The sequence below is a fragment of the Felis catus genome, chromosome E1 (genome assembly GCF_018350175.1).
Source record: "Felis catus isolate Fca126 chromosome E1, F.catus_Fca126_mat1.0, whole genome shotgun sequence".
NCBI lineage: Eukaryota > Metazoa > Chordata > Mammalia > Carnivora > Felidae > Felis > Felis catus.
Window position 1 is genome coordinate 23,580,554 of NC_058381.1, and position 27,941 is coordinate 23,608,494.

The 27,941-nt window shown below is 48.9% G+C and overlaps 1 protein-coding gene across 8 annotated transcripts in view; it reads left to right on the forward strand.

The window, feature by feature from the left end:
• HNF1B (HNF1 homeobox B) overlaps positions 1-25,932 on the forward strand; it is a 53,929-nt gene extending 27,997 nt beyond the window's left edge. For 2 of the 8 annotated variants that reach the window (XM_003996580.6, XM_003996581.6), the window contains exons 5-9: positions 4,078-4,238; positions 9,931-10,063; positions 14,085-14,279; positions 16,933-17,051; positions 24,988-25,932. In XM_003996580.6, the coding sequence (XP_003996629.1) occupies positions 4,078-4,238; positions 9,931-10,063; positions 14,085-14,279; positions 16,933-17,051; positions 24,988-25,008 (629 nt within the window). In that variant the 3' untranslated portion in view covers positions 25,009-25,932. The other 6 variants (XM_019817542.3, XM_019817544.3, XR_006589478.1 and 3 more) reach the window with 5 other exon arrangements.
• Positions 25,933-27,941: the final 2,009 nt, after the last annotated feature.

Below are 27,941 nucleotides of genomic sequence, written 5' to 3' on the forward strand. Positions count from 1 at the left end.
AGAGTGGAAGGTACAGGGCCACGTCTAGTGTTGTCATATCTCCTGTGGGGCCTCTGGGGCTGTTAACCTGGCATCTTTGGCATCGTAACCCAGAGCCCTTGTGGTATATTCATTTTCAGAGCTTGTAGTGGTGAAGGAGGAAGGGAATGTGCTCCATTCCCCGAGCACAGTACCTGCCACATGATAGGTACTCAATAAAGTTTTGTAACCTCAGCCTCCTGAAAATGTCTTTTAAACAAAGACAGTCCCAAAGTAGAAGGAATGAGGTATCTTGTGCCAAACACATTCTGGGGACTTTCACATCCACTGAGTCGTTCATCTTCCTCCCCTTGACCCTAAGGAGCAGATACTGTTAACAGCAGAGAAACTGAAGCTTGGGGTGGTTAAGTAACTTCCCCAAGGCCACACAGCTAATCTGTGGTAGAGCCAGGATTCAAACCCAGGTTGCCTGGCTCCAGAGCCTCCTCCACTTTGGTTCTCCTTTGAAGTACCCTTCTGAGTTTGTGAAATACACAAGGACCTGGCCTCTTTCCTTCCTCTGACAAGAACACCTATTTCTGGGGCATCGCCAGTGGATACTTTGTGATACACCTTCCATCCCCTTTAAGGTGGCTTCCTGATTACAGCCACCTTCTCTGGGTCCAGAGTGACTGCCAAACTCCTTGGTGGGAGAAGCACCGGTGGGAAAGGTTACAGGTGAACCTGGAGCTGGCAAGCAGCCCCACCAGCTCCCACCACACTCTGCAGTGAGAACAGCACCCCCCCCACACACACCCCCAACAGTGGGCAGACCTCTGGCTCAGAGATGAGGAAGCTGAGCTCACCCAGGACACTGATGGCTGAGCTGAGATCAAACAGGGATGATCCCCTGCCTGCCAACCGATGCTGTCCCTTAGCCAGAGGCCTAGGCCCCTGTCTTTCTTTTTTTTTAAGTTTATTTATTTATTTATTTTGAGAGAGAGAGAAAGCACAAGTGGGGGGGGGGGGAGAAAGTGAGAGAGAGAGAGAGAGAGAGAGAGAGAGAGAGAATCCCAAGCAAGCTCTACCCTGTTAGTGCAGAGCCAGATGCAGGGCTCAATCTCATGAACCTGAGCTGAAGTCCTATGCTTAGCTTAACCACCTGAGCCACCCAGGCGCCCCAAGGCCCCTCTGTCTTTAAACAGAACAGCTCCACCCTTACATGAAGCTGTGCTGGGGGAGAAAACAAGGTTTGAAAACCACAGCAGCCTTGGGCTACCCTGGCTGGATTCTAACAAATGGCCCTTGACGCTCTTCTGCCAGGCTCCCTCCTAAAGAAGGCTTTGTTTCCTATGGGTATCCTTGGTTAATTATTTTTAAATACATAATTATGTAGCCTGCAGTAGGGGAGAAGCCTCCCTGTGACCCATATTTGATCACCAAAGGACGGGCCCTCTTCCTTTGGCCAAATTAAATAGGCTAAAACCAGAGTCTGTTTGACTTGAGGCTGAATCGATGATGGGGACAGGCTGGGAGGTGAACACACACCTGACTCCCAGCGTTATCACCACTCTCCCAGGAGCAGAGCATCTTGGGGAGGTAAATAGCTGGCCGGGGAGTCAGAGAAAGCAAGAGAAAAACAAGGTGAAGTGCAGTCCCTCCAAAAGGAAAGAACGAGAAAACAGGAGCCAGGCTTGCCTCCCAAGTAGCTTCCAGGGCAAAACACATAAGTGGTTCTTCAGAGTAGGATTCTTGGGGAACTATGCTCCATGGACAGGTCATTCCATTCAGTACTTAGAATCTGCCCTAAGTTGCCTAGAATTCTAGAGTCTTAGGGCAAATATCCTGGGGTCCATCCCCATACTAGCTGCCTCGCGACCCATAGTTACCATTTCTTTAGCATCATGCTAGGAAACTTTTAGATATATTCTCTTATCCAGAAATTGCCCTGTGAAGGAAGTGTTCCCTCCATTTTATGAGAGGAGGTGAAGGCACAGAGAGAGAGAGAAGTAATTTTTCCAAGATCGAACATCTCCTAAGGGCAAAGTGGGATTTGAGCCTGAGTTTGTCTAGCTCCTGAGCCCACAGTCTTCCCATTGTCCCTCCTCAGAAAATTCTTCCTATTATTGCTTTGAAACCTGCCTCCCTCTTTTCTGTTGGATCTTCTCTGCCTCCTAAGCTCACAAGGCACAGATCTTTCTTCTTCTATGTCACAACACTGTGAGCTGTTGGATGTATCCTGCCAGGAGCCCAGTGGTAAATGTGAGTGGAGAAAAAAGACCCAGTGTGATCCAATGGGCTGAATAGAGGGTAGGAGATAGGAGACGTAGGCACTGCAGATAGGTGTGGAGGACCGCAGGCAGGACTGGGGAGGGGGTGTTGGTTCAGAGGCAGGGGAGCCTTCCTCCTTTTAACCTCATGGCTCCTGTTCCCCCAAAAGTGTGGTGCTCCAGACCAATAACCACCAAATTCCAACTTGCCACCGTCACCCCTACTGGCAGCCCCTTGAATCAAAGGATGAGGACAGCAACCAATAGAGGAAGCCCATAGAGCATTCATCAAGCCACTCAGAGTCAAACACGTTGCTCTTGAAGGTTAGAACCCTGCCTTAGCATTTGTTTGTTTTCTTCCCAGCCCTCTTAAGCTCTAGGTCATATCAGCCTTGGGTAGTGTCCTTTGGATGATGCCAGAAGACTGGCTTGGGTCTCCTCTTGGCAAGCTTCATCTTAGTGATTTGGAGGCTGCTGGTTATGGCAGCTTGCCTGGCCCCTGGGAAGGGGGGCTTTGTAGCCTCCTTGGGCAGGTGGGGCTCCAGGGGGAAGCAGGAAGCAGGACAGGGGGAAACAGACCAATAGAATCAGTATACTTTATACAGTAATGATTCGTCTTGGGAAAGCTGGCAAAAGGAGAAGTGCAGCCAGATAGTTGGCCCACCCCTCCAAATAATTGCATGCCCAGAGCACTGGTCTCCCTCTCCTGCAGGTAGAAATAGGGTCCCCCAAGCCTTTTTGTCAAGTCCAAAGTGCAACACAAGAACACAGTCTTTGTAGGCTTTGAGCTTAGGGTGAGATGCCCCAGCTGCCCCCAGCTTTGTCTTTGTCTGTTTCACGGGCACATCTAGCAGGACTTGGACTCTGCAAACTGGATCCAGGTTACTTGCGCCCCTTCGGTAGCCTTCTCTGCCCAGTGCTTTTCCTTTCCTGAGCACAGACCTCTGTTTTGGTTCCTGAACCAGAGGGAGGGCCAGAGTAGTGAGGCTATAAACATGCTTGGTTCTCCCCTCCCTTGCAGACCTAACTGCAGTGGTTTACTAAAGCATCCACATCCCGCCTGTGTGTGCTGCCTGCCCCACCTCCCGGCAGACTCGCCTTCCCCTGGGCCCTGGAAGTCAGCCAAATGGGACCCCATCAAAGGAATGTGAGTTCCAGAGCCACAGACCCCCAGCTACAGCCCCATCCCTGACCTGTTCTGCCTGTGTACAACACCCTCCGCCTGCCCACCCCAGCCTCTTGTGCTCAGCCATAATAGTGGTATGCAAAGACCGATGCCTTCCACTCTGGCTCTTACAGGGCTCCCTGGACAAGTGTCTCTTTGTAGGACGGGGTCTACTCATGCTTTGCAGCCCCACATTGCCAAGAGATGCCAGGGAAACATTTCTAGAAGACATTTTGAAGAATATAAGAAATACTCTAGTTAGGAAGAGAAGGCCAATCTCAGCCCCTAAATCCCGCAAGAAGTATGCTGAAGCAAGAATAAGCAGAATCCTTTTGTCCACTCGCTCATTCGTTCGTTCGTTCATTCATTCATTCATTCATTCATTCCTCTGACAGATATTTATTGAGTGGTTACCAAGTGCCAAGGCAGTGGGGATACAGCAATGAGCAAAAGAAAACAGATAAAAATGTCCTGCCCTCAAGGAGCTTACATTCCAGAATTAAGTAGAGTCCACGCCAGCCTTTACCCTGGAGAAAGCCAGCCAGTGTCTCTCATAGGAAACAGGGGAGGAAAAGGCAACTTTGGGTTCTTGTCATCCACCGTGTGAAAACAAGGGGAGTCAAATGTGTGTTCCAGGGCCCTGGGGGCACTCATGTCTGCTGTTGGATCTGTCTTGTTTTGCAGGAGTCCGCTACAGCCAGCAGGGAAACAATGAGGTCACTTCCTCCTCAACAATCAGTCACCATGGCAACAATGCCATGGTGACCAGCCAGTCTGTTTTACAGCAAGTCTCTCCAGCCAGTCTGGACCCTGGCCACAATCTCCTCTCACCTGATGGTAAAATGGTGAGTACACCTGGGCCATTGTAGCTCTGGAGCTGATAAGATAAGAGGCAAAACAAACACAACTTCTCACAAGGCCTGCCTCAAACAATGAGCCATTGTAGCCCCAGAGGGGAAAACGGGGGCTGTCCAGAGTTGGGACGGAAAGGTAGAGCTGGTGACCCAGCCTTTGGCGGGTGGAAGAGGTGTTCGGTTTGAACCTAGCCAATAAATCTGACAGAGTCCTGCTCTCATTTTATTGATTGAATGCCTCATAAAGGAGCAAGCCGGGTGGGACGCTGTTTGTTTTGGGGCAGGCAATGACATTTGTGTTGATAAAATGTTCATTCGTAACCCCCCCCCCCAAGGCCTCCAAAGCCAGTCTTTTAACCTTAGAGAGTATTTCACTTTGAAACAAGCCCCCTCTTTCTCTTCGCCACACCCTGGTGCCGGCAAGGAGAGAAATTAAGTCAGGATGTAGTGGGTGGCAGGAGATGGAGAGAGAGGCTTCTTGAACTGGGACATCAAGTGGTATGTCAGTGCGGAGCAGGGCACAAAATGGCGGTGGGGCGGGGCAGGGCGAGGTGAGGCTTACAAGGAAAGTGAGAAGCACCGACTTTGAAGTTCCAGTGACCCGGTTCAAATCCCAGCTCTAGCATTTAATAGCTGTGTAGCCTTGGGCAGGTTACTGAACCACTCTCCGTCTCTCTCAACTATAAAACGGGCATAATAACAGTGTGGTTGTTGGGGGGAACAACTGTGATAACAAGGGAAATACTCAGCACCGTGTTAAATATTCAACAAGTGACTGGTGTTATTGTTAATGTCAGTGTTCCTCTCTTTAACTGAAGTTTTCTACAATCATAACCACAACCCACACCCAGATGTAAGTTTAGCACACTTGGCAAGGAATAGACTCTTTTTGAATTTGAATTTTCAAGGCTCTCATTCTCTAACAGCACGAGTGCAGGGGAGCGCAGCCCCGGAGAGAAACAAGCATTACGACACGAGTAAGGGCAGGAAATGGAAAACTTTATTCTTTGGGTCATGCTCCGTGTTTCAGTGGGGGGGGGGGGGGGGGGGGAGGAGCTGCAGGTTCCTGGCTTCCACGCTCAAGGTGGAGCCGCACACATTCCCTCAAGGTGTCTGACCCAGGGGCAGGTGGGGGCCAGCGTGGGGGAAGGGGACGGGGAGCAGATGCCATTTTAGACCTTGACGTGTGTGCTGTGTAGGCAACACAGGAATGGTGAGTCACAGGTGATTGAGTCCCCAGCTCCCTGGAGGAAAAACAAAGTGTAGTTTCCAAGAGGAGTGCTGGCTCGGCCAACTCTTGTCTCGGGGTCGTGAGCTGCTTTCCCTGGTAGTGGTCTGTGCAAACAAAAATGAAAAGGCGCTCCTGGGGGAGGCATTTTGTAGCCCCCTTTCCCTCCCCTCATCCCTTATGCCTTTTCTTCATGAAAAACCGTTTGTGTGGCTACTTTGTAAGAGGCACAGACAAGTCTTCATGAGTCACTTTGAGACCCAAACAGGTTAAGAGTAAGGATTGCCCAAGCTGCCCTGGGGAAGAGGGTCTTGTGGAAGAAGTCTTGACTTCTCAGTGCATGAAATCCTTCAAGTCTCTGCTTCTATTGCTTGAAGGTCCTTGGGGTTTCCCTTGCACCCTCCTGCTCTTTTTCGTAAGAGGCAAGTGGCCTCACCCCAAGCCGGGGCTCCTCCAAAGGCAGCCTGCAGACACACTTTCTGCTTCCTGTTCTGTTCAGCAGTGCCCTAATGGCCAGTATATTATTGGATTGATGATTGACCAAGAGAGCACACCTCAACGTTAGCAAACACCTGGAAGCTTGTTTGCAGGGACCAGCTTTTTACTAGTCTCCAACACCCTGGTTCATATGTTATGTCACTATTACTGGATGCCCAAATTCAAGAATCTGTTTTCTGTTAATATCTAACAGGTGCATCACAGATTGTGGTCCACCAAGGCAAGAGTGGAGTATGGTTAAAAATAACACGGGCAAGAGAACCAGTGTGTGTAAGCCTTGGGCTCAGCAATCAGATGGATGTTGCTTAACTTTAGTTTCCTCATCTATAAAATGGGGGGTAATAATGCCTGCGTCATGGGGTTGGTGTGAGGACTGCTTATAGCTCCGCTGTTGTTTGGGTAAGCCCCATGTGAGGAGTGACAATCTCTTGTGTACTGTCAGTGGGACGTGAATTGGAAATCTTACCCCAGTAATTAGTTTGGGAAATGCTGCTGATCATTTGAGCTTTCTTTTGCACTATCTGTCCCCTCTCCCATACCCAAATGCATTGACAAAAAGCTGGCCAGATCCAGGGTTGCAGTTTGTGTATGTTGAACCTTGTTGTTTTTTTCATAGATAATTTTTTCAATGTTTGTTTATTTTTGAGAGAGAGACAGAGCATGAGAGGGGAGGGGCAGAGGGAGAGGGAGACACAGAATCTGAAGCAGGCTCCAGGCTCCGAGCTGTCAGCATAGACGCGGGGCTCGAACTCATGAATGTTGAGATCCTGAGCTGAATTCAGGTACTTAACCTACTGAGCCACCCAGGTGCCCCCTTCCTTTTTTTTTTTTTCAAAAGCACATACTGGGGTGCCTGGCTGGCTCCATCAGTGGAGCATGTGGCTTTTGATCTCAGGGTCGTGAGTTTGAGCCCCACACTGGGTGTAGAGTTTACTTAAAAAATAATAATAATAATAATAATTAAAAAGCACATTCTGTATTCTTTCACATTGAAGCAGTATAGCCTAACAGTGAAAAACCTTGGCAGCAAATGGCCTGCTTTCAATACCAACACCACTTCTTGTGCAAATTTCTTTACTTCTTCAGCTTCAGTTTCCTTGTCCACAATGTAGGGGCAATAACACTAACCTCTTAGGCTGTAGGCAGTAAAGCACTTAGCATAGGTGAAAGTTCTGCAAATGGCAGCATTCATGTAATTCAAACCCAGCTGCATCCTTGGCAGCCCTGGGCTTCCTTCAGTCTTGGTGACAAATAGAAAAGAATGGTTGCATTTTAGTGGGAAGGCACTTGACCAGGGTTACCCCCAAACAGTAAGTATTTGAACTCTAGTAAAACGGAGTTTGAATTCTGGCTTCCTCACTCACTAGTCAAGGGACCTAGTGTTAGTCTTGCAACTCTTCGGGGGATCAGTCTCTTAACCTGTAACACAGGGCAGTGATAATAATGCCCTCCCTAGCTGTGTCGATACCTATTGAGGACAGTCAGTGGAAGCACATTATAGACTCTGAAGCCATGCACATTTAAGTTGTTTTTATCGTCGGCATCTGCGTTTGTCTTTCACCATTAAAATCAAACATTGAAACAGGAGAGATTACCGTCACTTCATTGACTTTCTCCAAAGGACTACATTACCCAAAGGAAGTCCAAAGGCAGGTTACTGATTTTTTTTTTTTTAATGACTCTGACATTTTGAAAAACAAGTCCAGCAAACAGGCTGGTTCTCTCTTGTTTGATGTGGTCGGAATTCCTTCTTGGTCACGTGACCCCCCCAACTCCTTTCTCGATGCCCATTTTAAAAACACAAACAAGCCTGTTTGGTTTTTTCTTTCTTTCTTTTTCAAATTAACCTTGGAAGCTCTGTGGCTGACCAGGTCAAGGTGGGAGATAGTGTCTTACCTGGGTGCTGGTGTGCGACCTATAATTTGACAAGCTCTGGGAGGAAGGGCAACTGAGTTACTCAGACACTGAATGTTTGTATCCTAACCCTAAAATGTTTCCCAGTGGTCCTGATACCATCAAGAATGTCTGGAGCAGTTCACAATGATGGGAGACCTCTATTTTCCTTCCTTCCTTCTTTCTTTTCTTCCTTCCTTTCTCCCTCCCTCCTTTCTTCCCTCCCCCCCCTTCCTTCCTACCTTCCTTCCTTCCTCCCTACCTTCCTTCCTTCCTCCCTCCCTCCTTTTCTTCCTTCCTTCCTGATTTTATTTTTAAGTAATCTCTACACCCAATGTGGGGCTTGAACTTACAACCCCAAGATCAAGAGTCATGTGCTCCACCAACAGAGCCAGCTAGGTGGCCTGAGACACCCTTTCTTAATAATTTTAGAAATTATTTTAAAACTGTAAGTATTAAAATGCTTCATCACCAAAAGTGTGTGTGGGTGTGGGTGTGGGTGAAAGTGATAGCTCCTTATAATTAATGGGGAAACACTGGAAGCATTTCTGAAAACATCAGAATCAAAGCAAGCACATCTATTACAGCTGTTACTGTTTGATACTATTTAGAAAGTTCTAACCAATGCAGTAGACGTGTACACATATGAGTACTAGCAAGGAAGAGACCCAGCACATGTGCTTGTGATGTCATTATACGTTTGGAGAAATGAAGAAAATCAATAAGGAAAAGACACTGTTAGGAATAAATAAAAGGATTCGATCCCCCCCACAAAGGATGTATGAAGTAAACACGTGAAAATCAGTAGCTTTCTCTTACTAACCTATCACTAAAATATAATGGTGAAACAGAATGGGGGCACCTGGGACTGAGGGCTTATTATTTAGTAGCTTTCTCATTACAACATCAGTTCCTTGACCAAAAAAAAAACAAAAAAATATTTTAATGGATAGTGGAGATTTGGAAAAGGTAGAGAAGCCCAATGATGTCTGATCCCTCTGCAACCCTTGATAATAATTGCAGGGGTGGGGAAAGTTTCTCTCTAAAAGAAGTTCTCTAAAAGAACTCAAATTCTAGAGGCAGACAGACCTGTGTTTGAATACCAGATATACCATTTACTAGGTTATTGGATCTTAGGCATTATACATATCTACTCTGAGCCTTGGTTTTTTTCATCAGGGAAACAGGGATGGCAGAAGTATCTGCCTCATGGAACTATCATGAAGTTTGTAAGTTAATGTACAAGTGGTACTTAATGGAGCCTGTAGTCCGTGAAAGCTTTCTTGCACTTCTGCCTGGTCCCCAGTCTGCTCTCCCAGAACATTTCTTCAGTTATTATTTTTAGCAGCCATGTGTCTTTAGCTCCAATAATATACAAGGTACAGAGCAGAACAGAGGATACTTCCAAATTAAGCAAGTGACAGTCCTCTAATACCCCATGGGCAGAAGAATGTCTGAGGCAGGCTAGGAACTCAGAGATAGTCAACCAATGAGGGGCACCTGGGTGGCTCAATCAGTTGAGCCTCCAACTTTGGCTCAGGTCATGATCTCATGGGTTGTGGGTTCGAGCCCCACATCGGGCTGACAGCTCAGAGCCTGGAGCCTGCTTCGGATTCTGTGTCTCCTCTCTCTGTCCTTCCCCTGCTTGCACTCTGTCTCTCAAAAATAAATAAATGTTAAAAACATTTTTTACTTAAAAGAAAAAAAAATAGTCAACCACTGGAAGCATCATAGGGAAGGGATTATTGGGTATTTTACTTCTCTATCTCCAGCATCTAGAAATGTGCCTCAGTGTATGCTTAATAATTTTTACTGAATGAATGAATGATTGAATGAGCTGTGCCAAGGAATTGCTCAGTCATGTCATTAAAAAAAAAATTTTTTTTTCTGTCAGCACAGAACCCAATGCGGGGCTCAAACCCACAGACCGTGAGATCATGACCTGAGCCAAAGTCGGTCGCTTAACCGACTGAGCCCCTAGGTGCCCCGAGTTATGTCAATTTGGACACTGCTTTTTGCAATCCCAGCTCCACTCATGGTGTTTTTGTTTTTTCTCTCCAGCAGATCTCAGTCTCAGGAGGTGGTCTGCCCCCCGTCAGCACCTTGACGAATATCCACAGCCTGTCCCACCATAATCCCCAGCAATCTCAAAACCTCATCATGACCCCCCTCTCTGGAGTCATGGCCATTGCACAAAGTAAGTTCTGTTCTTGGTCAGAAAACTTCGGGGGTAGGTAAGGAAAAGTGTGGGAAGTAAGTCAACCTGAGTTTCAAAACAGTTCCTAGCAGACCCCCTTCAAACTCACCCACCACTTGTAGGATTTGATTCCACTTGTTTAGTTCCTTTTCTCTCTCCTCAACCGTATTTGGATTGTTTAGCCTAAAGAAAGAGAAAATAACAGAATCAAGGTGAATCTTGGGCACAACTCACCAGCTGTGCATCCTGGGGCAAATCATTAACCTTAATGAGGTTCCGTTTCCTCATCTGTAAAATGGGTTGCTGAGGTGATCAAATAATAGTGTGTAGAAACATGCTTGCCAATCTATAAGGCGTGAGTGTGTATAATATCATAGCTTATACTTTTGTCTAGTGTTCATTTCGACCCCTAAGTTTGCGGTGGATTTTCCACGAAGTTATGCTGATGTTTCTTTGTGTTGGCAAAGATGGAACAATGATGGGCTTCCTTCTAAACAGGGAATTTCATGGTCATGGGACGCCTGTTTGCCCAGTGGTGGAAGTCCAGTGAGAGGGAGCTCTGAGGGAAACTGGCGGAGCATCCCCGAGTCTTTAAGGAGAAACATGGCTGGAGACTGGTGAATGGATCAGGTCCTCCCAGGTCTAGGAGGCCCTCATTCCACATCCTCACAGATGGGCCAGTTCAGGGCATGGGAAGGCTGACTGGGGCCATGTCTATGGATGGCTCTCTCAGAATCCTAATGTGGATGAGTGTTCAGTGTGTTCTCAGCTCAGTCGTGAGCTCAGGCCAAGTTACCACTGTGACCCTGGGAAGCGCTCCCAAGAAGTCTCAGGAGAGATCGAAGGAAGGCACATTGCTCATCTTTCTTTTAACTGACATTGTTCCTCTGCCCTTGTGGCCGCACCGACCCCTCTGTATTTTATCACCTTTTCCTCTTTCTCTCTTCTCTCTCTCTAAATCAGCCCCAGCAAAGGTAGCAACATCCCTTCTGAGGAGATGGCTTATGTGTTCTTTGAGGGCAAAACAGGGCTGGGCCTACGGGAGGCACAGCTTTCCTGAGTATGTGTGGCTCTCGCTGTATCCTCAACTGCTCAGAAATGGATGCACCCAGGGGCGCCTGGGTGGCTCAGTAGGTGAGCGTCCTACTTCAGCTCAGGTCATGATGTCACGGTCTGTGCGTTCGAGCCCCACATCAGACTCTGTGCTGACAGCTCAGAGCCTGGAGCCTGCTTTGGATTCTATGACTCTCTCTGCCCTCCCCCACCCCACCCCCGCCCACTCTGTCTCTCTCTGCCTCTCTCTGACTCTGAAAATTAAACCTTAAAAAAAATTTTTTTTTAAAGAAATGGTTGCACCCTGCATTTCTTTGCAGAGAGAAATGGGAGTAGAGAAGCATTTAGAGAGCTTACCAAATAAAAATTTATTTTGAACTTACTGCCTTTTCACAGGAATATGGTAACCAGACTAACCCCAGGGTTTGATAATGAGATAGGATATCTAAACCCAGCTTGCTCACCTTCTAGAAGATTTGAGTAAAAGATCCATGAGTAAGATATGCCACCTCTTTATTTCCACAACCAAAATGATACACGAACCATCCCACTTGCCTCTTTTCTTCCCACATCAAGCTTTGGCCGACAGCTACACAATGACATATTTTCTTTTTTTTTTAATTTTTTTTTAATGTTTTTATTTATCTTTGAGACAGAAAGAGACAGAGCATGAGCAGGGGTGGGGCAGAGAGAGGGGGAGACACAGAATCCGAAGCAGGCTCCAGGCTCTGAGCTGTCAGCACAGAGCCCAATGAGGGGCTTGAACTCATGGAGTGTGAGATCATGACAAGCTAAGTCGGACGCTCAACCGACTGAGCCACCCAGGCCCCCCCACAATTACATATTTTCTTAGGCACTATCTGAACTAAAATTTTTCCTGGAGCTATTCCATACTTTTCAATCTCGTTCCTCCTAATCTCCTCCACCCACACTTGTCTACCTTCTCGATGTAGTCCTAATCTACTGCAGGTGGGCAGCACCAGAGTGTAGGTGGCCCTTGGAAGGGTGTGCGTGTGTGTGTGTGTGTGTGCTTGGAGTGGAGGGAGCATGAACAATGGTGAGCGTCAACAGAAAACCCAGCTGAGACACATGGTCCTACCCTACGGAGTGTCAGGATGAAGAATTGCTTGCAGGCACCCTCATGTGGCCAACTGTTGGGTTGAGTGTGTGGGTCCTGCCTGAGGACCACAGAGGCCCATGGAGAAGTGATAACAAGGCCCCGGCACTGCCAACTCCTCACTCTCTCTTCATCCCCTGGGCTGCACAACATGCTTCTTGGGCAGGAACCAGTGCGCAGAAAGCAGGGGAAAAGGCCACGAGTCACACTTCGCGGGAGCTAGGATGACATCAGTGGCTCTGGATCCTGGAATTGAGGCACAGCAACATCACAGACGGTGTTGAAAATAAGATTCCTGGGCCTCACCTCGGAAGTTTCTGACTCATTAAGTCTTGGGTGGGGCGGAGGAATGTGTATTTCTTAAAGAGCTCCCCCAGATGACTCTAAAGCACAGGCAGGTTTCAGAACCGTGCCCTCAAATGTCATCCACTCTAGGCAGGGTAATTTGCTTTTCTGGGCAGGGATTTCCCAAAAGAGCAGCTGTAATGGGCTCCCCGGGGGAACAGCAAGCATCTGGGGCCTCCCAGGAGACTGAGACCACAGTGGAAGGCAGGAGAGGGAAACAGGATATCAGGGTATCAGGTGAGCCCCTGGGGAATGGGAGATAGTGCTGGTCTGAGGGCGATCAGAGGACCCGGCCCCATCCCCACCCAAGGAAGCCAGGAGGGGGCTTCTTCCTTCACTTCCGCTCAGGAGACTTGCCTTTTAGGGTTCTGATAACAGTATCAGCTAAAGCCCTGAGTAAGCAGCAGCTGAGGTCTTTGTGCTATCTCCCTGGAGGACTTCCCACAAACCCACTTCTGGAACCCTCTCTGTTTCAGGAAAGGCTCTCTAGGTGTCCCTTCATACTTGCCTAGACACCTTTTTCTGGATTTTCTTCTTCCCTCCCATCCTGCCCCCCATTTCACAGAAAGCACGGTCAAAGGAACATTGACAGCCCCAGGAAAGAGGTCAGGGTGTCTTGCCCCTGATCCTCTCATCCCTACTCATACTCTGCCTCAGCTGTCTCCCCCACACTCCTGCCCAGAGATGCGGGACCAGGGACCCAGTCTCTGTAGTGCCGGCCCTGGTTCTGAAGAGGCTTCAGGACACAGGCATGGAGCAGTACCACAGAAGCCTCCCACCCCCAGAACAGAAAGATGGCAAGAACCACTGTAAACTGTCAACCTTTCACTTATGACTTCCTCCTCCCAGTACCTGGACCTCTGGATGCCACAAGCCCCGTGCCACGGGATGAGTTACGTCCACTTCATAGAACTGGCTGAGGTCTGCTGTTTTTCCTGCTCTCTGCTATCAGCAAGAGAATGAGCACCTGACCTCTGTCGGGGTCTTTGCACAAGTCCACTAAATGAGGGTGTTCTGGCTTCGTACTCCTAGGACTGTGGAGGTGGTTTTGTTGTTTTGTCGAAATGTGAGTTCCTGATCACTCCTGCCCTCTGCTGGACAGACAGGCCTGGGCACTAATCTGCCTCCTTTAACTGCCCTGAGGGCACCGGGCAGCCCTCTCAGGGAGTCGGGCCTGGAGGGAGTGGGCAAGCAGAGGCAGCTTTCCCAGGGTCCTGGCAACCTCAAGTTTGGGAGGTGCCGGGATGACTTTGGGAGACTCTCACACCTCGGATCTGTGTAAGCCCATTTCCATCTACAACTCACTGTGGAATGTCAGCAGGTCAATCTCTCCAAGCCTCAGTTTCTTTGTCTGTATAACAGATCTAGAAAGTCGGTTCCTGTGCAATCTCTCAAGCAAAGCTCAGCCCCTGGCTCACAGCAGGGGCTCGGTGGGTGACCTCATCCATGCACTCAACCCTCCCCTTCCCGGAAGCCACCTCTGATCTTTCCTTCTTGCTCCCACAGGCCTCAACACCTCCCAAGCACAGAGCGTCCCCGTCATCAACAGTGTGGCTGGCAGCCTGGCCGCCCTGCAGCCTGTCCAGTTCTCCCAGCAGCTACACAGCCCTCACCAGCAGCCCCTCATGCAGCAAAGCCCCGGCAGCCACATGACTCAGCAGCCCTTCATGGCGGCCGTGACTCAGCTACAGAACTCCCACAGTAAGGATGCAGGCGGGTTGGGGGGGTGGGGCGGAGGTACCAGCAAGGGCCCTACGCAACCCACCTCTGCCCTCTCTGGATCTGTACTTGCTTGGAAGTATACTGATTTGGTCACTTTTCTCTACCTGTTATCAACCCAGACAGTGTCTCAGCATGACCTTCCTGTGGTCTGTGCCTTTCCTAGATCCCCCCCCCCCCCCATTCCTGGAGGGCGGGCAGCTTTGAAGAGGACAGTTGAGGGCCCACTTTACATAAGTGGAGTTGGAGAAAGAAAGCAGGGTGTAGCACATGTGTGGGACACATGCCACCGTTGCCCACTTTGGTACCCATGGAAGATATCACCGATCAGCCATAGTACCTTTTCCTGATGAGCCTCAACTTAGCCTTTTCAATCTGAAGGTCTGAGCAGCCATTACCAGATGGCAAGAGTGGGTATGCAATTTGCATCCCATGTGCCCTCCCTGAAATTGAAGAATCTTCTAGAATCCCCGTGCTCTCCAATTTACACACCCCAAACATCTCGAATTGAGAATCATGAGCACAGATGGAAAATGCCATCTGCATGCCATCCTGGATAAGGAATATTAGCACTTCTCCCCTCCCCCAACACCCCCCCCCCCCCCGCTAGTTCTCATATCCTATTTCTATACCTACTCTCAGTCCTGTCTTTCAACCACTTATTTCCCACCCACAGCCAGCCACTAGATCTCTGCCCTCCACCCTGAGCCCCAGGCCCCCAGCCCTCTGGCCATGTCAGGATACAGCCCCTGGCCTACAAGTCTGGGGAGAAATCATGGCAGGCACCATCCCACAGGAACACCAGAGAAAGTCTCTGTAATAGAGTGATCATCTCTTGGAGTCAGACACACCTAGATTTAAATCCTGGTCCTGAGACTTACCAGCTGTGTAGCCATTGGTAAGTTATTTAGCCACTCTCTGGGCCTCAATTTTCCTCATCTGTAAAATGGAAATAATAATGTAGAGTGATAATGGAGATGAAGTAAGACTTGGTATGAACCGTGTTTGGTGAGCATAAGAGTGAAAGAAATGCAAGTCATTGTTTATTAAGGGAGTTTTTAATAAGAGGAGGCAGGAATGGGGAAGGGGAGTTTTGTTTCTCCCCGGCTGCCTCAATTGGAGCCATGGGTCTAAGGAAGAGCAACCAAGTTCGGCCTTCTGTCCTCAGGCTCTGTCCCCGCCTCAGGCCTGTGGAGCTTGTTTCTACGCACCATCTCACATTCCAATCACATTTTTTTTTTTTTTTTTGTGGCTTTAAAAAAAAAATCTGCCATAGCCTGTAGCAGAGTCTGGGACCATATGTCATACCCCACTTTCTGTCTTTTCAGGGCCTGGCAATACGCCCCCAATTGTCCCTGCCCCCTCACCCGGGCAGGATTCCTCTGTGGCCAGGCCCAGGTGGGACAGCCAGAGACTGGTCACCAGTGACCTGTGGACCACCAAGGCCCAGCTAGGGGCCCCGGACCAGGAAATAACCGGCCTCCCTCCACAGGAAGGACAAGCTGGGCTAGCAAGTGGTGACATTTACCCCATTCCCTACTAGAGGATGCTTTGGTAGAGAATAAACTGCTCCCTCCCTCATGGCCCAACAGCCACATGCTTCTGTTAGGTCATGTGACCTGGAGTTTATATGAATCTAATGGTCAGTTACAGAACTCAAAATGTTCTAGACTTGGTGAACAAGTACTGTTAAAGCTAAAAACCGAGTCACATGCTCCTGGATGTTTTATTTGAATTTTGTCTCCCTTCATCATCCTTCCTATTTCTGTGATGGCATGATGTGACATACGATGTCATTTTAGTGCAGTCTGGAACAACCCAGACTTATATAATTATTTATAATTGTATAATTGTTGATTATACAATTAACTATATCCATGTCTAATTATCATTGTTAATTCATTTATAATTGCTTGCATGAGGCCAGGTGCTTGAGTCACAGCAGATACAACAAGCATGCGCTGGCCAGTTCGTTTATGTTCGCTAACTGCTTAGAACTTTTTTTTTTTTTGTCTTAAAATCTCTGATGCGTCACATATGCCTGAGGGGGCCACTTGTTGATGTCTGGGCACCTAACATTTTATTGAAAGTCAGGAGAACACGGGGCGCCTGGGTGGCTCCGTCGGTTGGGCGTCCGACTTCGGCTCGGGTCATGATCTCACGGTCCGTGAGTTCGAGCCCCGCGTCGGGCTCTGTGCTGATAGCTCACAGCCTGGAGCCTGCTTCCGATTCTGTGTCTCCCTCTCTCTCTGCCCCTCCCCCGTTCATGCTCTGTCTCGCTCTGTCTCAAAAATAAATAAACACTTGAAAGTCAGGAGAACAGAAGTGCTGTCCACTACTACATGAAAGACACTGCGCAAAGCTCTTTGGTACAAAGTACTTTCCACATGATGTTTTCTAACCCTACATTCCTATTTTACAGATGAGGAAACTGAGGTTAAGTAATTGAGCGAGGATTTAAACACACGGCTAGTGTTTTTACCCCAACACACTGCCTTCCAAAACATCGCCGCCGCCACCACTGCCCTTCCGTCTGCCTGCGGACACAGGAGCGATGGGATGGGATGGGGTATCTGTAGCTGTGCATGTGCTTGTGTGATCTCAGCTTGACTCTGTCTTCACTCTGTCTCTCCAGTGTACACACACAAGCAGGAACCCCCCCAGTATTCGCACACATCCCGGTTTCCGTCTGCGATGGTGGTCACGGATACAAGCAGCATCAGTACGCTTACCAACATGTCTTCCAGTAAACAGGTAATGCCGGCAGGAAGTCAGGAGAGGGCAATGGCTGGGGCTACTGACGTGCAGAGAACGTGGTGCATGTGGACTGAGCCGTAAGCCTGGTCCTTCCCAGGCTCCTGGTTACTTGCTAGAGGAATCCCTGGGGTCACAGGGCAAAGAAGATGGGCCACAGGCTAAAGGGACTGACTGCTCCCCCAGCTTTGCCAGCAAGAGCAAAAAATGACTACAGCTTGATAAATCACTGGAGACTGGGTGACACAGAGCCTTTAGGTAGTGAGACTGAGTATTCCCCAGGGGATTAATCAGTGAGCCATAGAAAAGGTGTTTCCAAGGGAGACTCAGGAAAGTCACACCCTCTAAAGAGTTTCATGTTTTGCAAGAGGGACCCCTTTGAGGATTTTCCACAAGTTAATCAATGGAAAAAGGGAGTAAGCAGTCAGGGTCCTGAGGCCAATTCCCCCAGTCCAAGACCCATGCTGGACCCAGAACGCTGTAAGCTCCAGAGAATGACTCAATTCAACCGACCCATGGAGATGCCCCAGTAGACAACCTGGCCTTAGAGGGGACCTGCATTTACTTGGTCTGCTGTCAAGAAGCTTGGAATTGACTTCCTGGTGCATGAAAAGTGGGAAATCCAGAGGCTTAGTCACTCTTTCAGTGGATGGCTGGTTCCCACCTCCACTCAGAGTTGATGGAGTAGCAAAGACAACCAAAGGTGTGGCTCATCATTGCCGCTTGGACAGCTGGACTGTCACGGGACACCGAGAGTTAGGAAATAGGACAAGATGTCTGAGCATGCATGACAATTCCAGAATAATACAATAGGACCTTTTAGGAGCTGGGGTCTGTGCAGTGTGGGAACTGTTTGGCCTTTATTGATTACTAGATAAGTAGGCAACAACCTTGAACTTCATGTCAGTGGCTCTCAGCAGGGTTTGGTCTTGTTGATGGTCTTTTATCCACCTGAGCCCTGCGAATCACACCTCCTCCACTGCCACATGCTGCCGAGCAAGTTCTTTCATGGGCTCAGGTTCTCTGTTCTTCCCTTTGCCCACATCTCCTGGTCCTGCAGTGTTGTGGAGCAGTAGCTTCTGTTCCTGGTTTGCCACTTGTTTGGTGACCTTGACCTGTCTGAGCCCTTGTTTCTTCAGCTTTAAAATGAGAGTTGTAACATCTCCTTATTCGGGAGATTCAATGAGGTCATGTAGATTAAGGGCCTGGCATGTCCTGGGTGTGTGCATGTGCGTTCATGAAATGCGTGCACGCGCGCGCACACACACACACACGCACACACACACACACAGCCTAGGTAGCTGGGCTCTGGAGGTGGGGAGAGAGGGAGCGTTGTGTGGGACCGGCTCTGCCACTCTTCTCTCACCCAATGGAAGATGAAAGGACACCCCCTGTTGCCCTGCCCTTCGACTCCCGTGCGATTTCCCACTCTTTGTAGTGAGCAGGGAAAACATTTATCTGTGCTCACAAATCTCAATCAGGGGGGCAGCCAGGCGCAGCAGCCCTGCTTGGGAATACCTTCCCCTTTGAAAGGTTTATCAATCCATCTGCCGCTTGGTCAGCCCTAGACAGGGCTGTGATTAATTATTCCTGTCTTCCCCAAGTTGACTTTGATGCTTGCTTGTTGAAACAGGCCCTCTGAATTCAGGAAATTGTCTCTTAATCAAAATACTTGGAGATGCTCTCTGAGCATCTGGCCCCCAAATGGCGTCTCCCCTCCACTGGACAGAGTGGCCAGCCGACCTTGAAGCTGCATGAACAGCCCTCTAGAACCACCGTGAAGTTGTCCCTAAGTCCCTGGATATTCCAGGAGTCTGGTAGTAGACTCATTTCTGGGATGATAAGAAGGATGATCACACTGAGAATAAAACTATTCACATAGCATTTTATGTTTACACTTCTCATGAACAGGATCTCATCATTTCTTTTTATTGAAACTTCCTTAGTACAAAGGAATGAACTGAGGCTCAGAGGTGGAGAGTGACCTTCCCAAGGTCCAACTTCTAGAGCTGGACCTTTAGACTCTGGGCTTTGGCTCTAAATCCTAGACTCCTTCCACCTAAACAATATTTGTCTTCCAATATCCATCTCTAAAATACCCATGGTATTTGCTGCTGTTGTGGAGTTAACGGTCAGGAACAAGGGTAAAATCTAGCCCACGTAGGTGTTCCAATCAGGAAACTTCCTTCCTACAAACTGAAGAAGAGGAAGCGGGGGGAGGGGGAAGGGCAGAACGAAGTCAAGTGAGGATACAGGTGCTGCCTCCTGACGGCAGAAAGAACCAAGGTGAAGAAAATTTGCACTAACTCTGTTCCCAAGGCAAAGGGTCAGAAATGAGTTCCGGTGGCAATTCTGCTTTCTCTTTGTTTTAAAGTATTATTTTCCAAAAGGAGTTTTAAGACCATTGCTGGGAGTTGGGGGCACATGGTGTGAGGAGGGGAAGATCCCTTGATTATAAGTATTGGGTGAACAGCTGGGTTAAAGTTAGACACCACAAGGCGGGGCTTCTCCGAATCTTTCACATGCTGCTGTGTGCCTCGAATGGGGCCATTAGTGTGCACAGAAGCTCCGGGCAGAGGGACACCTCCTGGGCAGTGCTACTGTAGAAGCACCCCAGAGTTCTAGGAAAACCCAGCAGCCTTGCATTAATCCTGGTTCCTTCCCCACTCGCCATGTGACCTTGGGCAGTTGATTCACCCTGCGAGACCACTTCTGTGTCTCTAGTGGAGAAAATCCTACCCACCCCCCACCACAGGATCTTCAAAGTGTAGGAGACAGTGTCTGGTACATGGTCAAGTACTCAGAGTGCTAACCCCCTGTTTCTCCTTGCCACCTGTGATCCTTTAGGAGATACTTTCTATCGACTTCTTCAAAATGTAACTCACTGAACTACATGGGGTCAAAGGAGGTTCACTCCCAGGATAAAAGCAAATAGAGCAGGGAATGCCTTTGTGCTTAGCCAAATGCCTGGGCTATAGTAGACATTCAGTAAATATGAGTGAGTGAGTGAGTGAGTGAGTGAATGAATTCAGAACTAACATTTTTTGAGTGCCTCCCATTTCCATAGCAGCACTCCGGGTGCTTTTCCATTCTTACCTTTTGTGGCCAACCTTCCCCCCCCACCCATTCTGCGAGGCCGACTTACAGCGCAAAACACTGAGCTTCGGAGGTGGGATGGGATCTGGCCAAATTCACACAGATGATGAACCTGGAACTCGACTTCCAGACTACTGGTCTTCTCACTCCAAATCCATTAGGCAATGCTCTCCTTCTAATATCCATTTTTAAGCACTCATAAAAATGACCCGAGGTTATGTAGGTAGAAGGCTAAAACCAGGATTTGAACTTGTATCTGATCCCAGTGTTTTCCATTGTCAGGACAGACGTGCCCCAGGGCCTTGTGGATCACATTTCAGGAATCTCAGGGTGGGACTGTCTCACCTGCAGCTCCTGCCCTCCATCCTTTCCAGAGCTTATGCCTCCCCCTCCTCCTCAACCTTGGGTGCTGGCGAGTTACCATGCAAGTGGGTCTGTGCCTGAGCTCCTGCAAAACAATGCCCCGCCAGTCTGGAAACCAGACCGCAGCAAGCATCGACCTTGGTTAGAACAAGTGTGGGCAGGCTGAGAGCCAAATCCTGTTTCCACAACCTCTGTGCCTACAGCTCCACTTCCTAGTTTATAGAGAGGTCAGGAGAGGGTCCCCAGAGCAGCCACCAGTCAGGGGTGCTGACAGGGAGGTGGACAGCCTTGCCATAAATCCCTGGCAACTATTCCACAGCTTCCAACCGTCTCTGCTGGTGGTCAGCCAGTATGGTGTGATGATTAAGAGCACCGACTTGGGAGTTAGGCAGACCCAGGCCCAAGATTCTATCACCTTCTACCTGGGTGACCTCAGGCAAAAGTCCTAGCCTCTCTGAGCTCCGGTTTCCTCATTTGTAACATGAAAATAATGATTCCTCTTCTGGACGGTCATTAAAAAGACTGAATGCTATAAATCTTGTAAAATACCTAGCTTGGTGCTTGGCCCAGAACACCCAGCCCATGGCGGCTGGGGTGAACTTGGCCTCCCCTGCTGGCAACCCTGAGGAAGGAAGACTGTAAGTAGCATTTATTTCTCCGTGGCCTCCCTGTGACCACACTCAGAAGGTAGAAGGAAATAACCTTCCTCGTGTTTAAGAGCATAGACTTTTCTGTTGTGAGACCCTGGGCAAGTTATTTATAATCTTTCTAGGCCTCAATTTCCTTGAAGTATAATCATTACTTCTAATTAATGGAGCCATAATTAATCTAACTTAATAACAGCAAGAAGTTATCTGTACTCACGGTCCCTACTTCCTCACCCCCAGTTCTGTCTTACGGCTATTCCTGATGGGCATTTGTCCTGACACCACATTAGAACCTCTCCGGTCCAGCTCACAAGTACCGCCATATTGTCAAACCCAATGGGGACTTTCCGACCTCTGCCTCTGACACAGCTGATCCTCCCTCCTTTTTTCACTTGGTTTCTGGAATGATACCCATTCCTGGTTCTCCCCCACTGTGGCACTCCTCATTTCCATAGCTGGCAGCTTGTTTTCCCAACATTTTGTTGTTGGAGGGCCCTATCACTCATTCTCTTCTGTGTTCACTCCTGGGTGATCCCCAATCCCATGGCTTTGGATCAAGCATACACACTGATGGATCGTGTACTTCTGTCTCCAGTACAGACCTCTCCCTTGAGTGGCCCATTCACAAAGCCGGTGCAGCTCGGGCATGTACATGCAAATGCCCGGTGTATCTGACAAGCCTCACCAAAATAGGAACTCTTCATTTTGCCCGTTTCTCCCTACTCGCACTGCTTCGTCCTGGGGCTCCTCCGTTTCCAGAAATAGTAACCAGTTATTCAGGTGAGGTACCTGGGAGTCTCCTTGATTCTTCTCTGCGTGCCCTACAACCAGTCCATGGATAAGCTCTGCATCCCACATCTGAGCACTTCTCACTCCCCACCAGTCCAGCCCCTGCTCTCACTGATGCCCTGCACTGGCCCCAGCTTCCCACTCCTACGTCCACTCCTGCCCCACGATGGTGGTTACTGTCTGTTCACTACACAGCAGCCAGAATGATCTCTTAAGAGGGGAAACCAATCATGTCACCCCCACCCGCGTCAAAACTCTCCAATAGTGTCCCATTGCAACCAAGCTGAAATGGAGGCTTCCAAGGCCTCCTGCCGTGTAATCAGCCCCCTGCCGGCCCTGCCCTTCTCACTTCCTTCCTCTCCTCCCTCTTTCACCCGGCTTCAGCTGAACCAGAATTGAAGTGATCTCGCTTCAGGACTTCTGCATTTGTGGTCTCTTCTGCCCCCCAAATTCCATAATGCACATCTTTTCATGCTTGCTCCCTCATTTCATTCAGCTCAAATGTCACCACCTCCAGGAGGCCCCTCCTGATTCCCCTCTATAAATTATTCCCTTTGCCTTCAAATCACCCTAACCTGTCATCATGCTTATATGTCTACAGAGTGTTCATCTCCATCTGAAATTTCATTTTGTGCACATATGTACAATATGTATACACATGTGTGTACACATACATATATACTCATTCACTTTATTGTTCAGATCTCTCTCTAGAATATAAACTCTGTGAGGGTGTGGACAGGGTCTTATTTGTGGCTGCATCCCCTGTGCCTAAAAAAGTGCTAAGTATGTAGAAGACATTCAAAAATGTATTAAATGAATGAATATAATTACCTGCTTCAAAGGGTTGATGTGTGAATCCAATACAATGATGTGAGTAAAGTCCTTCCTTAGCACAGTGCCTGGTACACAGTGGGACCTCGATAAACGTTAGCTCTTACCATACATAATCACCACAGCTACCACCCCTTTCAGAGGGAGGTTCCCTCAGATCCTCTGGGCAAGGCCCCCGAGGGGCTGGGTGTGCCAGGCCTTGGTTCTGAGGGACCACAGCACACCCCTTATCAGCTGTTTGTGTTTAGACTCTGAAGGGGACAAATAACTCTAGTTCCTTTGACAACATTTAGGGCTCTGCCACCATTTTATTATGTGAGCAAACATTTGATAGCTGGGAAGCCCATCCCTAATGACAGGTCATAGAATCTCGCTGGCGTCTCCTTATCTGCCCTTCTTGTTTGCTCTTCTATTGAAACCTGCAAGGTCACAAGCCATTTTCTCTCTCCTTCCCTGAAATCTGAAAATTGGAAAAGGGCTGATAGTGGGAAGTAAAGAGACTCAAAAGTGGGGGCGGGCGACGGGAGGAAGAGGAGGCAAAGGGTATCAGAGGACCCTGACAAGGGCCTCAAGAATTTAAAAGGGTCAGAACCGGTCCCTTCAAATGAATGCACAGCTCAGTCGCATTCTGAAGAGGGCTCGAGGGCCGCACGGACTAGGGCACCACCACCCTGTGTAGCCCAGTGTTAATTCTGAACACTTCCCATGTATCGGCTCACCCGATCCCTCTACAACTTCCATTTTACAGATGAAAAAACTGAGGCACAAAGAGAATACCTTGACCAAGAGCACAAAGCCAGTAGAAGACTCTTAACCTCAGAGCATAATAGAAAGAACATGTGCCAGGAGGGTACCCGGAACCAGTTTGAATTTCTGTCTCTATGCTGTCCTAGTTCTAAAACCCTGGACAATTCATTTTCTTTGAACTCGTCTTCCTAATCTGTAAAATGGGCATAATGGCAACCTCATACAGGATTATGGCTGGGAGCACTGATTTATGAGATAATAATGGGATAATAGGCCTTTCGTAGTAACGGTAGGGGGGGCTGTGCGTGTGTGTGTGTGTGTGTGTGTGTGTGCGCGCGCGCGCACGCACACTTATGTGTGCTCCTGAGTGTTTAGGGAAGAGTCTTTAGAGAAAGAGCCATTAAGTCAAAAGGCAGAACTTTCCCTTAGATGCCCAAACAAGTGAAAGGGAAAGAAGAGACAGAGGGAAGCAAAAAGGGCCTCCCTGGAGGGAAAAGGACAGGAATGGTGTGCCATGACGGTTGAAATGAATGAGGCCGAGGGCTCTGGAAGGGGTGACTCCTCTCAGGGGGTTTCTCCATCTGTTCTGGGGTCTCCTGCCCTCGTCTGGGCATCAGAGGCCTTCAGCCCAGGTCTCTTGTCCTATTAGGAGCAAGCCTACAGAGAGCACTTTCCCACACTCCTTCCCTGATGGGTCGTTTGAGCAAGTGGCCATTTTCTCATGTGCTCAAGTAGATCGGCAGCATTGGCACAATCTGGGAACTGATTAGAAATGCAGGTTCTTAGGTCCACCACAGGCCCACTCCATCAGAATACGCATTTTCACGGGATGTCTGGTATTCTTAGGTCCATTGAAGTTTGGGGATCAATGGTCTAGGGGACCCCAGCCCTTAGAGGTCTTAGGAACAGGACCCTGACTTCCACGAGAGGCAAAAAGCTCCTGTCCAGCTGCCATTGCACCCACACTGAGCACATCGTAAAACCCACTCTCAGGGCACCTGGGTAGAAGCTTCCAACTTCGGCTCAGGTCATGATCTTGCGGTTTGTGACTTCGAGCCCCACGTCGGGCTTTGTACTGACAGCTCACAGCCTGGAGCCTGTTCAGATTCTGTGTCTCCCTCTCTCTCTGCCCCTCCCCCCTCTCAAAAATAAACAAACATTAAAATAAAAACCCACTCTCAAAGAAAGAGGAGCTTGACTCCAGAATAAAGGTCAGTGAGTTATGATTAATTCAAGGTCCCCAGCAATTCACTTCTCTCTTCTGAAGTGGCCAGAAGATCTGGCTCCCGAGTGTTCCTAAAGGGAGTGTGCTTCAGGACCAACACTGTGGCATCGAGCAGGCACTAGGTCCTTGGCCCTTTGCTGGCTGACTTGGGTCTCAGCTCCCCTGGAGAAGACAAACCAAGGGCCATTGTCCCCGCTAACTGCACACGGCTGAGCTCTCTCTGCTCTCTCTGCAGTGCCCTCTCCAAGCCTGGTGATGACCACACATCACTTGCTTTGTGCACAGCAACAAGGACCCTATTTTCCACACCATCACCCTCCGGGCAGCTGTCACAGAAAAGCCCAGTGACCTGACAAGCACCTTCGAGAGGTCTCTGCTTACCTGACATCTTGCTGACGCTTCAGACAGCCGCTCCGAGGCGCAGCCCTTCCCTTCTATGCAGTATTGTCGCCATGCCTCTCCCAAGACGTCAAGTACTCCCATCCCGCCCACAGGCGGGAGACAAGAAACCGCAGAAGAGGAAGAGAGAATGCTGTCGTGCCTGCATTATGCTCCTTCATCGAACAAACTGATGTGAAAACTTGAATCTGTTACTGACAGGAGGAGGACACGTGCTGTTGAACTGAGCCAAACACACTGTAAATATCTGCAGACTCCCCCCCTCCCCACCCCCTCCCAGCTGATCTCGAGATTTCTTTTGAAGAAGTAAATTTGTCCAATGGGTGTAAACTATAACCTACTGTAATTAAGTGCAATTTCCCCTCCACTCCCTTTCGCCCCTACCCTGTATATAATACTAAAGTGTCTACTAGTTTTCTTTGTAAAGGTCAGAGTTGAATTTTCAAAGTGATTTGCCCCCTTTTTTTCTCCCCCCACGGAGACATATCCTGAGTCGGAAGTGAAGCCTCTGCCCCTTTCCCTCAGGCCTGGACACACACAGGCACTGTACGTTTGGGACTGACTGCCAGCTGACTCCAATCTCCTGATGTTAAGACACACCTCTGGATCCTGGAGGGGCTGAACATAGTGTCAGACTAACATCCTAGCTCCCGGTGGGGCTAGGGGTTCAGTCAGGACACCACCCAAGAAACCCCCAAGGCAAGGAAACTGGCTGCTTCATAGCACAAGAAAAAGTTACCCTTTCGGAAAGCCTCCCATTAAAACGGTTTATTTTATCACCGCCCAGAGTCTCATATTTCTGTCTCTGACATTTCCCCTGCCCCGGGTCCACCAAGAGCCCCTGGTTCCTGTTCTCCTTGGAGTTTTCCACTTAGTCCATTGGATTCATGGCTACACGTCCTAGTGTCTTCACACCAGCTGTACTGCTAAGGTAAGAAGAGTTAATTCCCCTCGCCAGACTCCACAACCCCCCACCCCCACCACCAGGGGATCTGGCCACAGTGGGAGCCCACACCTTTGTCTTCCCTGCAACTCACAGGAACAAAGGAATAGAGCCAGCGCTTGGCGACTCTTGGTCATAGGGACAGATTAAAAGCGGAAAGAATGGAAACCCTGTGGGTAACTTTTTTGGTCTCGTTTCAAGCGTTAATCCCAGTCTTCCTTCTATGGAGCTGTTAGTCACTAGGAGAATGGGAAAACTCTTGTGGTTGCCGCCTCCTGTCCAGCTTTGCCCCTCGGGCCAGGATGCTGACGAATAAAAGCCAAAGGCCTGGACGCTCCACCAGCAAGGACATTGCCACAAACAATCCAGTGCTGACTTCAGCAAAGAGGATGTACCTGTCTTCCTTGCCATCTCCTCTTATACAGCAGAGACCTACCAGCATGTGGTTTCTTGCTTCAAGTCAGAGCATTTGCCAGGCGCAGTGTGAACGAGGGAATTGTGCTGAGCAGGTCGCAGGCAATAGGTGCAGTGGAAGACGCACTTCGCGGTGATCTGGGCAGATTTACTGAGTACGTATCCTACTATGTGCCCAGGACAGGGATGGGTAGATAAGGAAATGCCGACCTCCTTTGGTTCCCGGCTCCCCTGGACGAGGTCACATGAGCTGAAGTGGTCAAGAGAACATTCCTAGTTCGGTTGAGAGGCGCTGGGACGGGCCACTGCCAAGCACCACGTGTCAAGAGAGGCCAAGATCCCCTGTCACTAGTTGAGATGTCCTATTGGATAGCTCCTGTGAGTTCCAGGATGAGGAAGGGAATACAGGCCTCAAGCCCGAGCCTCAGTTGGAACCCCATATCTGGACTCATGTTGTTTCTGGAACAAGTATCTTAATTGGGTACATTTTAGATCTTGCATTATTGCGATAGCCCCAAGAATGCAGAAGGTCTTTTCATCCAAGCAGTCATGTGGGCAGAACTGGAGGCTGAGGGGAGTGACGATAGGTAGGCTGGGGAAGGTTCTAGGGACTTTTCCTAACCAAACCCTATATAAACCAAGACATGTAGAAGACAACCCTGGCAAGGTTAGCACCTCCCTTCTGCATCAAGCAGGGACCTTCTATACTGGCTCTACAAGGGACAAGGAGGCCACCATGTAGGGTTCAGGTGGAATTACCCCCTCTGAAGATTTACTTGTAACTAAAAACTCTCATTCTTCCCCCAGAACTATATGGACTGACATTTCCAGGGCCTCTCTTTACACCTGGAGCCCAGACTGACAGATGGCTCTGTTTTCCCATGACCAACTGTCATTTTCTGGGAAAAGCTCTGGGGAAGCAGATTTCATTTTAACACTCGTGGAAATGAAATCAGTAATGAAGACCTGCCTTCAAATGCATTAACCTTTTCCATGCCAAACAGTGGACTCTTCCCCCAACTAAGGCAGAGATAACTGGGGGGTTAGCCGCTAGATTCAGGGGGATAAGAACACAATGTAGACACCCAGGGAATCTGAGCTCTTGGCCCACGGCTGGAGGCAGGTCTTTGGTATTCATTTGGGAGCCAGAATGCCCTGATTAGAATCTCCAACTCCAGCACTTAACCCCATCCTCTGTGTCCTCCATTAAATTGAGTAATGATAATAGTACCTCCTGTATAAGGTTGTTTGAGGAGTGAATGAGTTGAGACACTTGGAAGTATAGCTGGTATGTTGTGTTATCAGTACTCTCTCATCCCACAGTGACATCTTGCATGGTCTTCCAGGCTTTGTTGCTATTTCCAGATAACCTCACCACAAATCTGATGCTTGATAAAACAGCTGGTAAAGTGATTTTCTTCATTTCTATGGTG